Raw genomic sequence first — 15,733 nt, 5'->3', positions numbered from 1 at the left:
ATATTTTATTAAGAATAATCATTCTTAGCATCTATAAAAAATATGCTTTAAAATAATATTTTAGAAAGCTGTTAGAAATTATAATTTTTTTTTCCACAAAATGTATTTTTTTCCAACTTGTGCAAATACAGTCTTTTCCTAGACTACTGTTTTGTGGGGTTTTCTTTTACCACTTTTAGCACATTTTAAAATTTTAATTTCATAGGTTTTGAAACCAAGTTACTGCAAGGGGCCCAAGTCATGTCAAGATTTACTGTGGAAAAGGAGCCAGATTTTTATTTTTGTCTTCTGGGGAAGTTTATGGTAGAGTGAGATAAACATCCAAAATAGTTAAGGTTGTTTATCCTGCATCACTTGGAAGACATTCTTGACATCACTTGTATACAACTGAGCAGAGGAGCTGCTCAATCAGCACTGACAGAAATTAAACCCAGATCACTCAGCCTCAGGGCATACAGACCTTACTTCAGTGTGGTAAAATCTGCTTCTGTTGGGATAAAACCTGAACTGCTCATACAGCTGCTCTTGTCACAAGCCAAATTTTGGTGCATAAAGGCTCTTCCACCAGTTGTATTCCTTCCAGAGACACAGTCATTATTTCAGGACACTTTACCTCACCCTGACATATGTCTGTAGTATCTTGTGGCTGGCAAAAGAGGATGAATATTGCAAAAAGATCTGGTGCCATGCTTGTCCAGTGTAATGTCTTTACTATTGGCCCCAAATCTGCAAGTCTTAGACATGGAGAGCTGGCTCCTGGAAGTTACCAGCAGGTAACTCAAGGCAACATAGAATCTTCAGAAATTTTTCCTGTTCTTTTTTGACTCTACAGTTTAATGATGCCTGCCTGAAAGTCACCCCCTGACAGTAGGAGGAGGGAGACGTGCTGAAGATGAAGAGATTGGAAAGGTATTTCACTGAAACAACTGAAAGTGCCAGATTTGCTGTTGACTAGGGGAGAAGCTAAGAAGGGGTCTTGGCTGCGTTGTTCAGTGGTGTTGAAATCCAGTTTGTCCCTTACCTATATAGCAAGCTCCTAGTTTTGGTAGTATATATGCTGCTCTTTGCATGAGTATTGATTATAAAGATGTTTATTCCATGCATAAAAAGCTTGATGTGCCCTTGAAAAGCTGCTCTAAACCCACTCTGCAGGAACGAAGCCCGTGAACGTGCCTTTTCTTTTCTCTGACTCTTATCTCATGCACATATAAGCGTAAGCGACTTATTGCAGTGGAAATATCTGTGATTTGCAGTGCAGGATGAGCTCTTTGTTGGTAGATATGCTAGTAACAAATGGGCTGAGGAACTCACTAACTCTCATACTTGAGTCAAGGAAAGCTGGAGCATGACTCACTTAGGAATGCTTTGTACTCCCCTAATTGCATAATTACCTTAGAGAGCTCACTGGCCATTTGGCATAGAGGGCATGCCTGTTTCCTCTGAGCACAGGAATAACTCCTCCTAGCTTCTCCTAGCAGGATAAAAAGGAGATGTGAGGAAGACGTATGGCTGTGGCCCCACTTTTCCTCTATATAATCCAGGAGCAGTATTTGTGCACAACTACAAAGTCCTTCATTCTCTGAAGTGAGGATGGGAAAGTTGACCATTACGTAACATAAATCAGCACTTTCACCCTTGCGCTGAGGCAATATCTGTATTGAAAGGGATAGTGTGATATTCTGGGGTGTTTGCTACTGGTACTTGTGACATCTGAGTTCTAATAAATGGGATTAAAACAAAGTGAGGGGGATGCCACAGGCACAGGAATCTTCCCCACTATACTCATATGCCATAGAGTTAATCTGACTGCCAGGCAAAGAAAACAGAGATCTCTCCAACACCTTGTTCTCAAAAGCAATAAGTAAAAAAATATATGAATAATATAAATGTTATCAACCATTACAATGATGCAAAGCAGATGGCAAGCAAAATCAAGTGACCTGAATGTCCCATGAGAAAAATGGAAAATGAACTTGAGTTGCATTAATGGAACTAAAGGAAGATTTGGCTGGAGAATTCTCCTGGACCTCTAGCAAACTCAACAGTAAAGTTTTCAGTGCTCACCCCATGTATAGAACTGGTAAAGTAAGTAATTCTGCAAGATGGAACAAAAGAAGAAAGAGAAATGAATGATATAAATAGCTGAGGAGGAGATATTTAAGTATAGCTATCTTTAGTCCCCCTGATGTTCTCTTGTTCTGGAGAATGGCTGGAATTTGTGGTCCCTATTCTTAATCTTATTAATGTTATCCAACAGTAAATTTGGAAGCTAGAATTCTCCTTTGCAGATTAGTGATGGCATCACTATGTAGTCAAGCTTTCATCCTGCTCTCCCCTCTGTTACACCTGTGAATTTACCATCCTTCATTGCACCCTGATGCATCTTCCATTCAAAGCAGCTAAAGCACATCTTCTTCTGTCCCCCTTACAACCCACCAGCTAATATCCCCTAACATATAATGGGGTATATACTCTCTTGTCTCACTGGGCTTATGAATAAAAATACTTGTGGCTGCTATACTTCATGCTGATGCTAATGCTGCCTGTGTGTTTTAGATACGCACACAGGATACCTACCTGATTGGCCCTTCAAGAGTTGTAGATGGATGTGAATCCGAGTGGTCTGATGCATCTAAGTTACTTTATCAGTGTAAACTTTGATGTCCATGGGCTTCTCAGCTGTGTACTTGGATTGGCAAGAGTGTTTAAGATTACTCATTTGTTTAGAGGTTCATGATGGCTACTTAAATCGTTCCTTCTTTTTTATCAGTGTCTTTTTAAATAGTGGAAAGCAGAGCAGTTTAATGCTGACTGAGGCTGCATTAGCTTCCCCTTTCTGTGAGAAACCTCTGCTTAGAAGGTTCCCAAAGTGAAAGTGTTTGCAAGAGAAAACAGCTGGGAGACACTCACGTCCAAGCATTGCTCTGGTGAGTGGAGCTGTTCTTCTGATAGAAAGGGAGCATCATTCTAAAACAAGAGAAATGTTTTGGGGAGAGGAAGGAAAATGAAAAATCTTGATTCCTAAGCTGAGAGAGAACTGGTCAGCAGTTTATCAAATCAAAGGGTAATGTCAAAGACTGATTCTGTTCTCACAGATTTATATCTGAAGTATGGACTTCATTAGAGCTACATCTAACTAAACTCAACTGAATTCAGACAAAGTCAGGCTCTGGGTCCCAACTGCTTTTGTTATCAAACAAAAAGTAGGAAATGCCTCTGTTCTTTGCATGCTTTTTTGAATCATTCTTCTGGAGACTCAAGAAGTTAACATGACATAGTGCGGGTGGCTGCCCTAGGGATCAACACCAGACAGAGTCTATAGTAAAGCCTCTTGCATTAGGATGGCGGCAGAGGAAACTATACAGAAAATGCAGTCCAAGAAAGAGTTCTTAGAAGATGAAGCAGGGATTAAGCCAGAGCCTATTTTACCATTTGCTAAAACGCTCAGTGCATTTGCCTTCATAGATCCTGCATTCCAGAGGACTGCATGCTGAGTTAATAAAATCCCTCTCTTGAACAGGCTTTGGAAACTCAGATGGTCACTGACTGCCCATATGGCAGAATTTGGCTATTGCTATTAGACAGCTGCAGGAAGCTGAAGACAAGAAAAGGGAGACAACACCAAAATCTTATAGGTACATAGATATAGAGAGACACATAGCTTTGCCTCATGGCAGGAACTTCCAAAATATGTTCCTCATCAAAACGCCAGGATCCTCTTTTCTTTTTTCCTTTCAGGAACTGCAGTTTGCACTTCTTCTTTTCTTAGGTGATACATATGTGATTTAAACCCTCATACACCCTGAGCTTAAGTTTCAAGGGCATTTTAAAACAATTAGCACACCTACAAGAAAAATAGCAAAACACCACATTTCCGTTGCTCACAGACTCAAAGGGAGATTGAGTTTAGCATTCCTCCTTGGGGAAGAAATGACATGCTCCCCAGTAACCCAATGCCAAACCACTGCTCTCTGTTTTGAGTAGCAAATGCCATTCTTGCTGCGTCTAGAAGGCCAGACTGTGTTTCTTTTCTTAACATGAAATTGTGTATTTTGGTACCGCTCTCAAACAACAGTTTAACAGAACAAAGGAGTTATCTTTATGAGACAGCCAGGGAAATACACAAAGAACAGGAAGATGCAGCTAACCTAAATAATGACACTGAAAACAAAATAGCTATCAGCCTATAAATAAACAATATGAAGTAAATATAATTATTTTTATTAACAGAAGACACAGAGTTAATTCCTGGGGATAATGACATCTACTGCTTCCTCAGACTTTAGTTCTCATTTCTTTAGTCAAGCCACAGAATAACATTTCCTACTTTCTTCAACTTTTTACAGTATGAACTTTCGTACCACTTCTTTTGGAGAAAATTGCAAAACCCAGACACGTACATTTAGGAGAAAGGTCGGATCTTCTAAAACAATAAAATTGCCCAAACTGCTATTTTTGAACTGTGCAAATGCATGCATTCTTACAGAGCAGGGAAGTAAACATACACACGACTGCATTAATTAAGACAATGCTTAGTTTCCTGCAACCCAAAGGAATTTTCTTATTTAGACTAAGTCTTTAACGATGCAATCTCCCATTGTGTGTATGTGGGTGTGCAAAGCAGCAACTGCAATTTCACAAAAAGGCAAGGGCTGGTCCTGACCTGGTGGGTGAATGGGGAAGGAATTAAATAATCCTCTAAACCAAAGCCAGAATCAACTTTCTGAGCGCCAGACTCAGTCACTCTAGCCTTCTCACTTTCTGTAATACAGTCCTAAATGACCTGAGCAGAAGCCTGATTCGTGTGCTTTTTTTCCTGGGGATTGTCTTGTTGAGTATTTTGGGCAGGAAACCAGCCTGATCTGTTGACTTACAAGATTTAAAATAAGCACTCGTGTTTCCCCCTCCCAATCCTGACCAGCAGCACTGGGCTCAATCACTTCCCTGGTGGAGGCAAGAAACATGCAAGACCAAAGTGCTCGCACAGTGGCCGAGCGATCGGGAAGCGCACTCGGGCTGACATACAGTCAGCAAAACCCATGACCGACCCTGGCGAAACATCAGGGTGCAGCACCGATCCCCATCCCTCGACTTTACCTGCTGTGGGGTGAATGGCTGGGGGGGATGTCCTGCACAAAGCTCTGCTCCATGCTCGGTATCCTGGCCGGGTTGTGGGGATGGTAAGCTGTCAGGACCACGCTGCCCGAGTCCTTCATCTCCATGGTCATAGGCACATGTCGGCCCCGCTGCCTGTGACAAAGGCGACCAGGGGGTGCCGACGGGCCCCGATGGGAGGGCGAGCAGTCCTGTCACAAGCGCGAGCGCATGGCCTGGCTCCGTAGCAGCCCCTTGCCACCGTTGGCTGTCAGGAGAGCTGTGTAACTGAGACACGGCTCCTCTCCCTGTCAGGAAAGCTGAATTAGCATATATTCAAAAACACCGCCCACAAAACAACCCACGGGGAAGTTACTACGTTCCTAGGAAACTAGAAACCTGAGATAATCCTGCACAGCACTGAGCGACTGCCGGGAAAACTTCTTCCTTTCTTTCTTGTTTCTTTTTAAGAGTCAATTTCTTAACACTTCTCCTGCTCCTGAAATAAGCTCGACTAAGTGAAATTATCTGCCGGCTAAGCAGCAGAATGAGTGGAGAGCACTACTCAAACACGAAACATGGTTTGGCGGAGCAGGGAGTGACATTTAAGCTGCTTACATGAGAGATTCAGAAACCGAGTAGGCTCTGCTCTGTTTAAATAATCAAGGAGCAGGAACCTTGATTTCCTACATGCTGGATCATTTCTGTGGCAGAGAACTGCGCTTGCTTTCTCCTGAAAACAGATTAAGTTTTCGTTTTGCCTGATACAGCTGTGTACATAATGAGAAGGGCACTGGGAAATGAGTGAATTATTTTTACAATAGTGTGAGTTCATCTGGAGCAATCTCATAAATAAATACACTCTGAGGCGCTTGATATTTTTTCATCCTTGTGCTTGATCTTTGTACGCTAATTGAATTTTTTTCTCTCAAAAGGAAACCAGCAAGCAAAATTATTGGGGTCCAACTCTGGAGTAACACCCAGAGAAAACCTGGTGGGCAAAATGAGAAAACTCACACAGCCCTTTATTTTCCTCTCTCACTTCTTCAGTGTTTGGGTTTTTTTAAAAAAGAAATGTTTCTGATAAATGCCTATTCCTGAAAACTATTGTCCTGCCTATGAAATCATGGGAAGGATGTCCCCAATTTTACTCTACGAGCCACCGCTCTCTGAGCTCCTTGTGAGCATGTGGGTGAAACAGCAGTCTCTGTGCACCTTTGTCAGAGCTGAGGCCAGTGTCCCCAGCACAGGTACTGTGCAAAACGCCTGTCAGGCTCCTCTTCCACATCCCCCTTGAACGAAGGTCATCTCACTAGCATTGCTATAGGGCTGCTTAAATTGCACTGTTGGTCTCTCCACCTAGCAAAGTAACTCAAGTTTTGAAACACAAAAGTTTTTGAAGCACAAAAAAAGTTTTTGAAGCACAAAAATTATTAATCTCATCTCCATCTTCCCCCTGAGCTCTATATCATGCCTGAAGGGGCAGGACAGTTTCAGTCAAATATGTTGCTGCGACTCATGTAGGCAGTGCCCAAGTTAATTTTAAATTGGCCGGCATAGAACACTGATAACAGTACACTTGGCAGCACTTCTTGCAAGACTCACCCAGGAAGCATAAATATTTGAACACACAAAGCCTCTAGGCTTGCTCTTGTTACACTGTTAACATGTCCTGGATTAAATATTTTAAAGCCAGGTTGCACAAGATAAAATCATGGTTGCTTCCATGGCAGCTTGAAGGCCGTCTGGGAGCCACCGTGCAACCATGTACATATCTTAGCAATGAAGGAGGAGGCTCTAAGCTAACTTTGGAAGCATTGCCTACTGCCCACAGCATCAGGACTATATCCCACAGTGCCTTCAGTGAGGACCAGGGAGAATACAATAACCAGTGAAGACCTCATTGTGCTGTGTGATTACTGGGGTATTCAGGAGAGGGATAAGGTCTGAAAAATTAGGATAGATGCTGTCATGGATCTCATATCCCAGCTTTGTGGAGCACTGACCGAATGCCAGGTTAATGCCTGGCTGCTGGATGACCAGGGATGCTGCTGTCAATGTAATTTTTTTTCTCTTCCTACCCTGGCTTTATATTCCCTTTCCTGGACCAGAAGGTGGGTACCCCACTTCTCCGATGAGTGGGAGTAAATTATAAATATAAATTTATATTTGGCACAAGTGCAAATAGGTATTTTGAAAATTAATCAGTCAAAATACACATATGAAACTGAGAGCTAAAAATTTATAAAATTAGTTATATCTGCTGACACCCTTTAAAGGCATTCTCCACAATTTCAAGAAACTAAACATGTGAAGAAACACACATTGTGGAAGGCACCAAACACCATCAGAAATGGCACAGGTGTCCTTTAGGAGACCAGGCTGCAGGCAAAGTATTGGCTGCAATTCCAGGAAAGTCTTTTATTCTCCCCTTCCTAGCATCATGGCACTGGGCTTTCTCCAGTACCATCAGACAACAAAATGATGGGTATGTGCTTTAGGCTGTGTGTAGATAAAGCTCACAGTAGAAACACTGTGTATTTTGAGTATTTTTTTTTATTTCCTCTCTTCCCATAATAAAAAAAAAAATCAAATATCAGTATGACTTAGAAAAGAATAGTAAAATCCATGTAAAGAAAAGAGGCCCACACTTACTTAATGGCATTTTCTCTCTAAGAAAAATAAACATGGAAGATTTTATTTGGAGATTTATAAAGTGCTGGTGCATAAACTGGAGGCTTGTATGGAAATAGCAGTCTGTTTGGCACAAGTACAAATAGATATTTTGAAAATTAATCAGCCAAAATACATATATCAAACTGAGAGCTAAAAATGTTTATATGCGTAATGGCTCTTGGGGTTAGACATCTGCATATTAGTGAAAACTAAAATGATGCTGAATCAACTAGAGATACACATCAGCCATTAAACAAAGTTTTAACTGGACTTTTTAATACAACCATAAGAAAAGTGTACAAGGCAATGTGGGCCAGATTCTGCCTTCAGTTCTCTGTGCAATTCCATTAGTTAAAGGAGAATTTATTCTCCTGGTTTCTAAAGAAGCAAATAGGAAAATATTTTAATCCAACATGCTTGTGTTTCTACAGGATCCCCTTCAATACTAGATCGTGAAATACTCAGGACTATGACACTTCCAATTGTTTTTTCAGGTAGTTATTAGCTCTGTAGACCTTTCAAATACACTGGAAATGCCAGTTTGGTGAGAAGTAATATTGTGAGGATGCTTTTGGTGGCAACCAGTAAAGTGAAGTTACAGCAAGAGAAGAATCTGTGGGGAGTCTGTAGCCAGTGAACACATGAAGAGCTCCTTTGGGTTTGGTAGGCAAGGACCTTGTGCTTTTGAATTTTACATTATGCTTGTGCCGAAGGGAGTGCTTTGCACTGTCACAAATTTGGCAAAATAGTTGTTTATATATGGATCAGTGGGCCCAAATTTTGAGAATGAGGAATGTAAAACCTTTATTAACTTATTGTTTCAGAAACCTAAATCAGTGGCTATATAGTTGTATGATGAAGCCTTCAGCTCTTCTGCTGAAGAATACCTGTGACAGCCGTATACAAGAAGTATAAACACACAGAAAGTCACTAGTTAATCTTTACTGAGATGAAATCTTCCTTGTTGCTAGTAATATTAATATATATTTACATAATATTAATTAATAATCATTGTGGCAGTAACATGATGGGCAACCTTTGTATGGCAAATTTAATGTCTATTGCTTAGAAAGGAAGTAATAAATTTTTAACATAAATTCTAAACAGCCTTTTCTGGTTAAGTCCAAGGGGGGCTGTCCCTGAGAGGAATGGGATTTGTCAGCTAGAGGTTCTTGTCCTGAGATGGTGGGGGCATGCACTGTTATAAGAGTAGACCCACAGAGCCTTGGAAAGTGCAAAATTCCCCTTTGAACTACAAATTACACAAAAATCTCTGGGTATTGAATTTCATTGCTTGCTTCCAGCTTAAATTAACCAGGACAAAGTTGGACAGAATTTGCAAAACTTTGAAGTTAATTTTGGACCAGTTTAATGTGAACTTGGATTAAATTAAGTTTTAAAAGGAAGCTGTGTAAAACACAGCATTTTTTACTGATTCAATTAAAGGAAATACCGTGGAGCAATACACAGAAAAATGTCATCCAAGCACTGTGCCTAAATTTCCTCATCCTTCTTGTTCAGACAGTAGTATGCAATAAATTTTGTATTTATCTGTGTGAAAGAAGCCAAACCCAGAACCACTGTATTTCTCTATGCTTTGGGGGAAAAAAAAAGGGTATATCTTACTTGCCTTTAATTTGTTATTTGGATGGGAAGATGCTTGAGGGGTGAGAGGCAGAAGGACTCACTACACCAAAGAGTTAGTGCGGGCAAAAAGCACCTGGGCACTGAAAAGGAGGAGTGCCACAAAGTCTCATGAAAGTCAATGACAGTGACGTGTGTCTTCTGCGGCTCAGCAGCAACACCTCCGGTTAAAAAAGGCTGTGAGAAGGGGCTGGCTCTTGTGTCAGGAAAATTTTCACTGTGGCTTGAGGTTTATTTCCTTTAAAGGAATTTTGTGCATCATGAAGGATAGTTTCTAATGCTTGATTTAGCCTCTGTGCTTTCTATTCCCGTGATGCCGGAAGGATTACAGTCTTTTTTTTGCACTATAAAGGTGAGGTGTTTGTGTTCCTCTGTGTGGGCAGCTGGGAATGTGAGTGAATGGGTGAGATTCATCGGTAGCATCAAAACACATCCACTGCTTTTAGAACATTGAAAAATTCATAAGCCAAAAAAACCCCCAAATTAGAGGAAAATCTTTGTTATTCTGCTTTCTTCATCTTTTCAAAGTGAGATTAAAAACAACATTGAGAAAACCATTGCTTGTGTTTTGCAAACAGGTTAAGTATCAAGGCTATTTAGGCAAAGAGAATAGCAATTGGATATCGTGGCAATTGGTGGTGTTTCAAAGGTTTTTGGAGTATGAAATAAAACATTCATCTTTGTTAAATATAACCTCACATATTTCAGTCCCAGGCCCAATTTAAATATACATCATACTTTGGTGAACTTTAACATGGTCATTTTTTTATTGAGTGATTTACAGTGGTTTCTTTTATCTTAAAAAAGACACAAAAGCATAGAAAAAAAATGCTTTAGGCAACTTTGTGTAGCTGCTTGCTTAGCAATGACCCTCATTTATTTTCTAGGAGTTCAAAAGTTGGTTCTCCTTAGCCCAGATTAGACTATCCATATATTATTCCCATGTTAATTATGTACAGAAAATGAAACTTTCTTAATCCATCTGCCACAATAGGGCTTTCTGGAGGTTTACTTTAAGAAAAAACTCATATCCTTTCATTCATCCATTAGGTTCATGCTCCTTCATGACATTTTGATCTAACCACTTCAGCTGGGACAGCTGACATCCACAGCTGAATGCTGTGGTCTGTTTTTTTTGTTCTGAGGCAGTAAGTTAAAATTACATGAAGGAGTGGTAATGTGGTCAACCTAGGAAAAGTAGCATTGGGAGAGGCTGGGTGCTTCTCTGAAATGTTTCTGTAAGCACAAGCTGAAAATGGGAATTGGTCTCTGCAGCATGGAAGGGGAAAAATGGTCAGGGATAGACAGCAATGAGCATTTTCAATACATGTATATCCATCCTGATGCCTCTGAAACAGCAGAATTGGGTTGGGCATTTGCATTTCATACGGGGAAAATGAGTCCTCATCTTAAAATGATATGTATATTTATAAATATTTATATACTCCACATCATACAATTAGGGTTGTAATGAAAAAAAAACATAGGAAGATAGTTTCTTGTATAAAAAGCCAACCAGATAGAACTCTATAACATTAACTTTTTAAAAGCTACTGCTTTCCAGGGGCTAGTCAAATATTTAAGTAGCTGTATGTATATGTATATGTACATATTTGCTTAGGATATATGTATATACACACATAATCCCTCCTCCCCTTTTAGCCACTATTCTAGCATTTAAGAAAGGTATTCCTTTTTTTAAACACAGTGAACACCAAAATGCAGTTTTCTGAGGGTGGTAATGATTTATGCATCTACCTTTGCCATTACAGTGTCACTTTAGTAGAATATCTGAAGATAAAATTATTAAGAAAAAGATTGTAGACCCTTTCTTGTTAAAATAATAAGCAATTTCACATTCAGCATTTTGGTAACATCTTTAACCTGTAAGCCACTCCATTTCTAGGGTAAGTTTTATGTAAGGTGCCGCCGGGATTTCCCTGTAACTATGACAATGATTTCTTTCATCGTGCCATTTCGTAACCGAGTCTGTTTCCCAGGGATCAGCAGTAGATATGGGAAAGTTGTACCCAGTGAGGCAGCCACCAAAGCACTGCTCTCTCAATTGAACCAGACTTTGAGCTGTGTTCTGAGGGATATGTGTAAAAATTGATGAAGAAAGATAGAGAGGTGTTAATACAAACCACTGATGTTTATCAGGCACATAATGAGAGACATCAATATCAGCTATCTTGTATTGATTGCATTCTACTCCTTTTAAAATCAAGAGCTGTGGGTTTTAAAATTACAGAGTCTAATAGTGTTATGAACTGAATTTCCCACATCTGCACCCAAGAGGAGAAACCCCAAATTCTCCTGCCCATCTAGAGAAGAGGGTTGTATTTCAACAAAGCATAGCTTACATCTTCAACCTGCTTTGGCGTTCTGTGGCTTGATGACTGGAATTCCTGAAGTTACTAAATTTACTTTTGCCTTTCCTATGCAAAAATGAAGAAACTATTCTTCTTATCTGCTGAATTCTCCATAGCAGTACCATATCACCACTAAAGTAGTAACTGAGGTCGTTGGAGGAGTATTATTCATGTATTGGTCATGCAAGCATGATATCTCAGACCTTCCCTAAAATATCTGTGTGTGTAATGAAGAAAGGTGTTCAAGTAGTGGGTCTGGGCTGTATACAGTGGATCTATCCACCTACCCCGCATAGTACCCACTTCTGGAAATGCTGTGAGCATGTTGCCATGACCATACGGCCAAGAATGCCCAAATTGACCGGAGAACTTCATGCAACACTCATTTCTCAATTTTGAATAAATTCAAAAGTTGCCATGGTCATGAGTGGGAATCTGTGAATTTCTGCATTCTGAATTTTGGTCAGTGCTTTTAAATATCTAAGTTATTGCAGAATAAAGTGAGTTCTACTCAAAAGTGATTTTCCTATTTTGATAGAGACATTTTTATAAATTAGTCATTTCAAATTTAGATCTGCCACAAAAGTAAGTAGATTTTATTGACTTACACCAGCTCTAATGATTTTCCATAAGAGGAGGAACAAATAAAGCTAATTAAAATATCTATAAGTGAATTTAATGCTATAATTTACATTACAAGTTTGTTATAATTTTAAATCCTAATTCTAAGGCCTCTATAGTTTATGAACAGTAAGAAGAGAATGCTCTCAAATTAAAAATAAAATAGTTTGAATATACCTAAACAATTTAATAGGCAGCAGAAAAGCACTGGAATGTACAATTATTAATGGCCATTTGCATTTTGAAATCATATTATCAAAGGTATGCGTTTACTTCATAATATTGCTAAATTAAACATATCTGTGGGAAAAGCATATTTCATTAATCTCTGTACAAACACTCTGTGTTTTAGGAACAGAGACATGGAACTGACTTTTCCAGGAAAATGCAGGATGCCTGTGGCATAACCATAGAGGGAACCTAAGCTGCGTGACTCACAGTCCTGTGCCCTAATCACATGTGTGAATGCAGCTTAATTAATCAACAATTTGGAAAGTACTTTTGTAAAGGAACGTGTGAAAAAGATAATACATTTAATCAGCCACAAAAAAGAGAACAACAACAGGAGATGTGGAGAACACACCATGTGAGCCACAGAAATGAGCCATCTTCCCTGCAAGTGCCTAGTTAGCAATTTATTCTCTGCAGAGGGTATGTGCTAATTTTGGTGGGATGTCTAGGGAGACTAGAGGGCGTTCCACCTAATAATTATTAAATCATCCAGATTAGTCCTAAGTGGAAACACTTAAATGAACATAACATTGCTAAGCACATTAACAGTAAAGTTTCTAGGCTACTTTTATGGCACAGTATTGAACACCATGAGCTTAAATATGTTTTAGAAGCACTAGAAATAAATTTTGCCGCTGATCCAAGTGGGTGGTTGCATCACCGTGGTGAACTAAATGAGCAATGATAATCAGAGGGTGACAGAAGGGAATTTTGCAATATAAAGCATCCGGGAATTACTGTCTTGGGAGACTGCAAAGAACATTTCCAATTTTTTGCTTAACAAGGTCAAGCATGAGCCTTTCCCTCTGTGATACTGGCACCAGGAATTTTGTTTCATAGTTGAAAGATATATTGGAGTTTGAGGACATGGAAATTTAGCATTAAACTTTGTCATTGTATATTGTTCATAGAAAAATAAGAATTCCCAGGGTTATTGTGCCAATTTTTTTAGTGTAAATTGCTAGCCTTCTCAACAAAATAGAAAAAAAATTGCAGTTATCCCAAAGGCATTTCTGTTAGAGGAAAAAAATATCATGTAGTTATTATTTATTTGTTTCATTTGGGTTTTGTTTTTATTCACATGTAATTTATCGGTGGCCTCAACAGGCTACAATCCATGGTATGCAACCCTATTAAAACAAAACAAAGTCCCACCAGGGATGAAATGGATCCATTTTCTCCAGATTAATTTAATAGATGAATGTTTCACACAATGAGGAAGCCAAGACTGCAGATGACTTGTTTTTGGTTTGGAACTTCAGGGAACAGATGGGAAAGCGGCAGCATTAATGTACCTTAATGGATCCACAGGACTGCATTTATTATTTGGCTTCAGTTCAGATTTTTTTTTATTTTTTTCAGTGACTGTGCCTTGCTGAATCACCTCAGCGTCTTTTCAGAAACGTTTTCCTTCATTTCTCTACTGTACTTTTTTCCCACTTTTGATCCAACCTTTGTTGTCATGCTTGATTATAAGTTCCAGTCTCAAAAAAGCATGGGCAGTCTCTAGCTGTTTTTCAAAGCGACTATCATACATGAAGATGCTTGAAGGACTGAAGGGAATAGGCAGGAATGTGGCCTCTTGGCCCCTGCTCCAGGGACTGTGGATACTGGGGAGTACAAGGAGAAGGGCCTGCAGAGAGCAGCTCAGCTCTTCCTAACCAGCATCTCCTATTGCCACTGTTGGAGACAGAGGACTGGGCTAGATGGACCACAGAACTGACCTTATAGGCATTTATTGTGGTCCTCTGTTCTCAGAACGAATTTTTATTAATTACTGTGGAATAGGATGGGCACAAAACTGGACAAAATAGAGATTATCCATATAGGACAAGGTTTTGTTTCTGGTACAATTCTGGTCTCCCAAAGAGATGCAGACAACAAACACAGATACTGATTATCATAATTTAAATACTTTTATTTGGGGGCACTGTGATATAAGAAGTCGAGAAAAAACAGGAGTATATTTTTTATTAAAAAACTGTTTATATCCAGTTCACGATGGTGATTTTGTGCAGTTATAACAAAACTAAGGCACGGGTCTCAGTCAGAGGAATGAAGTTCCAAAGATGTTTTTGGAACTTTATTTTTGGGAACTTGAGTTTATCCTTCAGTACCTTTGGGGCTGGAGGATAAACTCAGGAGACCCTGGAGATGAGATGCAGCTTAGAAATAAAAAAGAAAACTTATGGTAGTGATTCTGCTTATTTTTGCTTTTACCATACTCGTCTGACCAAGCAAGTTCCTGTTATTAAGTAGAAAGGTGTCATGATCTTACCCATAAGTGGAGGCAAAGCATATTCACATATTCGCCATTGAACTTTAGTCCACCAACAATCAGTGAAGACACCCTGTGGAGGACCTGGAATTCAGTTTGTGGCTCTGTTTGCCATTTTGTTCAGCAAAGTATTGGATAAATGTGTATCTTGTCTATGAAAACAGCCTGCCTTCCGTATTTATGAAATCTTAGACTTGCTTCTAGCTTTACCAAAAGACGGTGTGAGCGTGGTACCCCACAGGGATCTGCCTTGGCCTATCAATCGGATGTGCTTTTGTAGCACTACCAAACTGCAGTGCTCCTGTGTAGAGGACTCTTGTCTGCTGTCATCCCACATGGGGCACAGTAAGGCTTGGCTTGCTTACTTTTAAATACAGCAACAAAAATCTCTGGACTGCTACTAATAGTGCTGTCTCTTTGGATATGTCTTCTGCATGTTATGTGCAACATAATTTTCTTTTATTTCTTGCAAACAGCAGTTTCATTATATCTCTCCAGTTGTTCTGCTCTCTGACATTTCAATCTGTCTTACCTTCTACTGACCTAGAAAACGATACCATTAAGTGAAACTTAAAAAGAAAGAGAGAAACTAGCAAACTCATAATTCATTAAGTGTAGTTCAGCATGACTCAAGTAAGTACAAAGAAGCGCAAGAAAAAAAAAAGATCAGATACTGGTAAACTGGGAGTATTTTGTCCTCCTCAAAGTCTCATCATTTGATGAATGAAATACTGCAGGTCTGTTACTACACTGGAAACACATTTCTTGTGTAACCATGCTAGGCATGCATGTCTCAGCAAAGATATAATGACAAAGA

At 39.5% G+C, this 15,733-nt stretch overlaps 1 protein-coding gene across 1 annotated transcript in view; it reads right to left on the bottom strand.

Moving 5' to 3' along the window:
• ARHGAP28 (Rho GTPase activating protein 28) overlaps positions 1-5,228 on the bottom strand; it is a gene marked incomplete at its 5' end in the record, with an annotated part of 73,741 nt that extends 68,513 nt beyond the window's left edge. The window contains one exon of the mRNA XM_082309705.1: positions 5,098-5,228. Within this exon, the coding sequence (XP_082165831.1) occupies positions 5,098-5,228 (131 nt within the window). The remainder of the gene's footprint in view (positions 1-5,097) is intronic.
• Between the last annotated feature and the right edge of the window lie 10,505 nt (positions 5,229-15,733).

The sequence above is a fragment of the Platalea leucorodia genome, assembly GCF_965183815.1.
Source record: "Platalea leucorodia genome assembly, chromosome: 1".
NCBI lineage: Eukaryota > Metazoa > Chordata > Aves > Pelecaniformes > Threskiornithidae > Platalea > Platalea leucorodia.
This window is presented reverse-complemented; position numbering and strand designations above follow the sequence as displayed.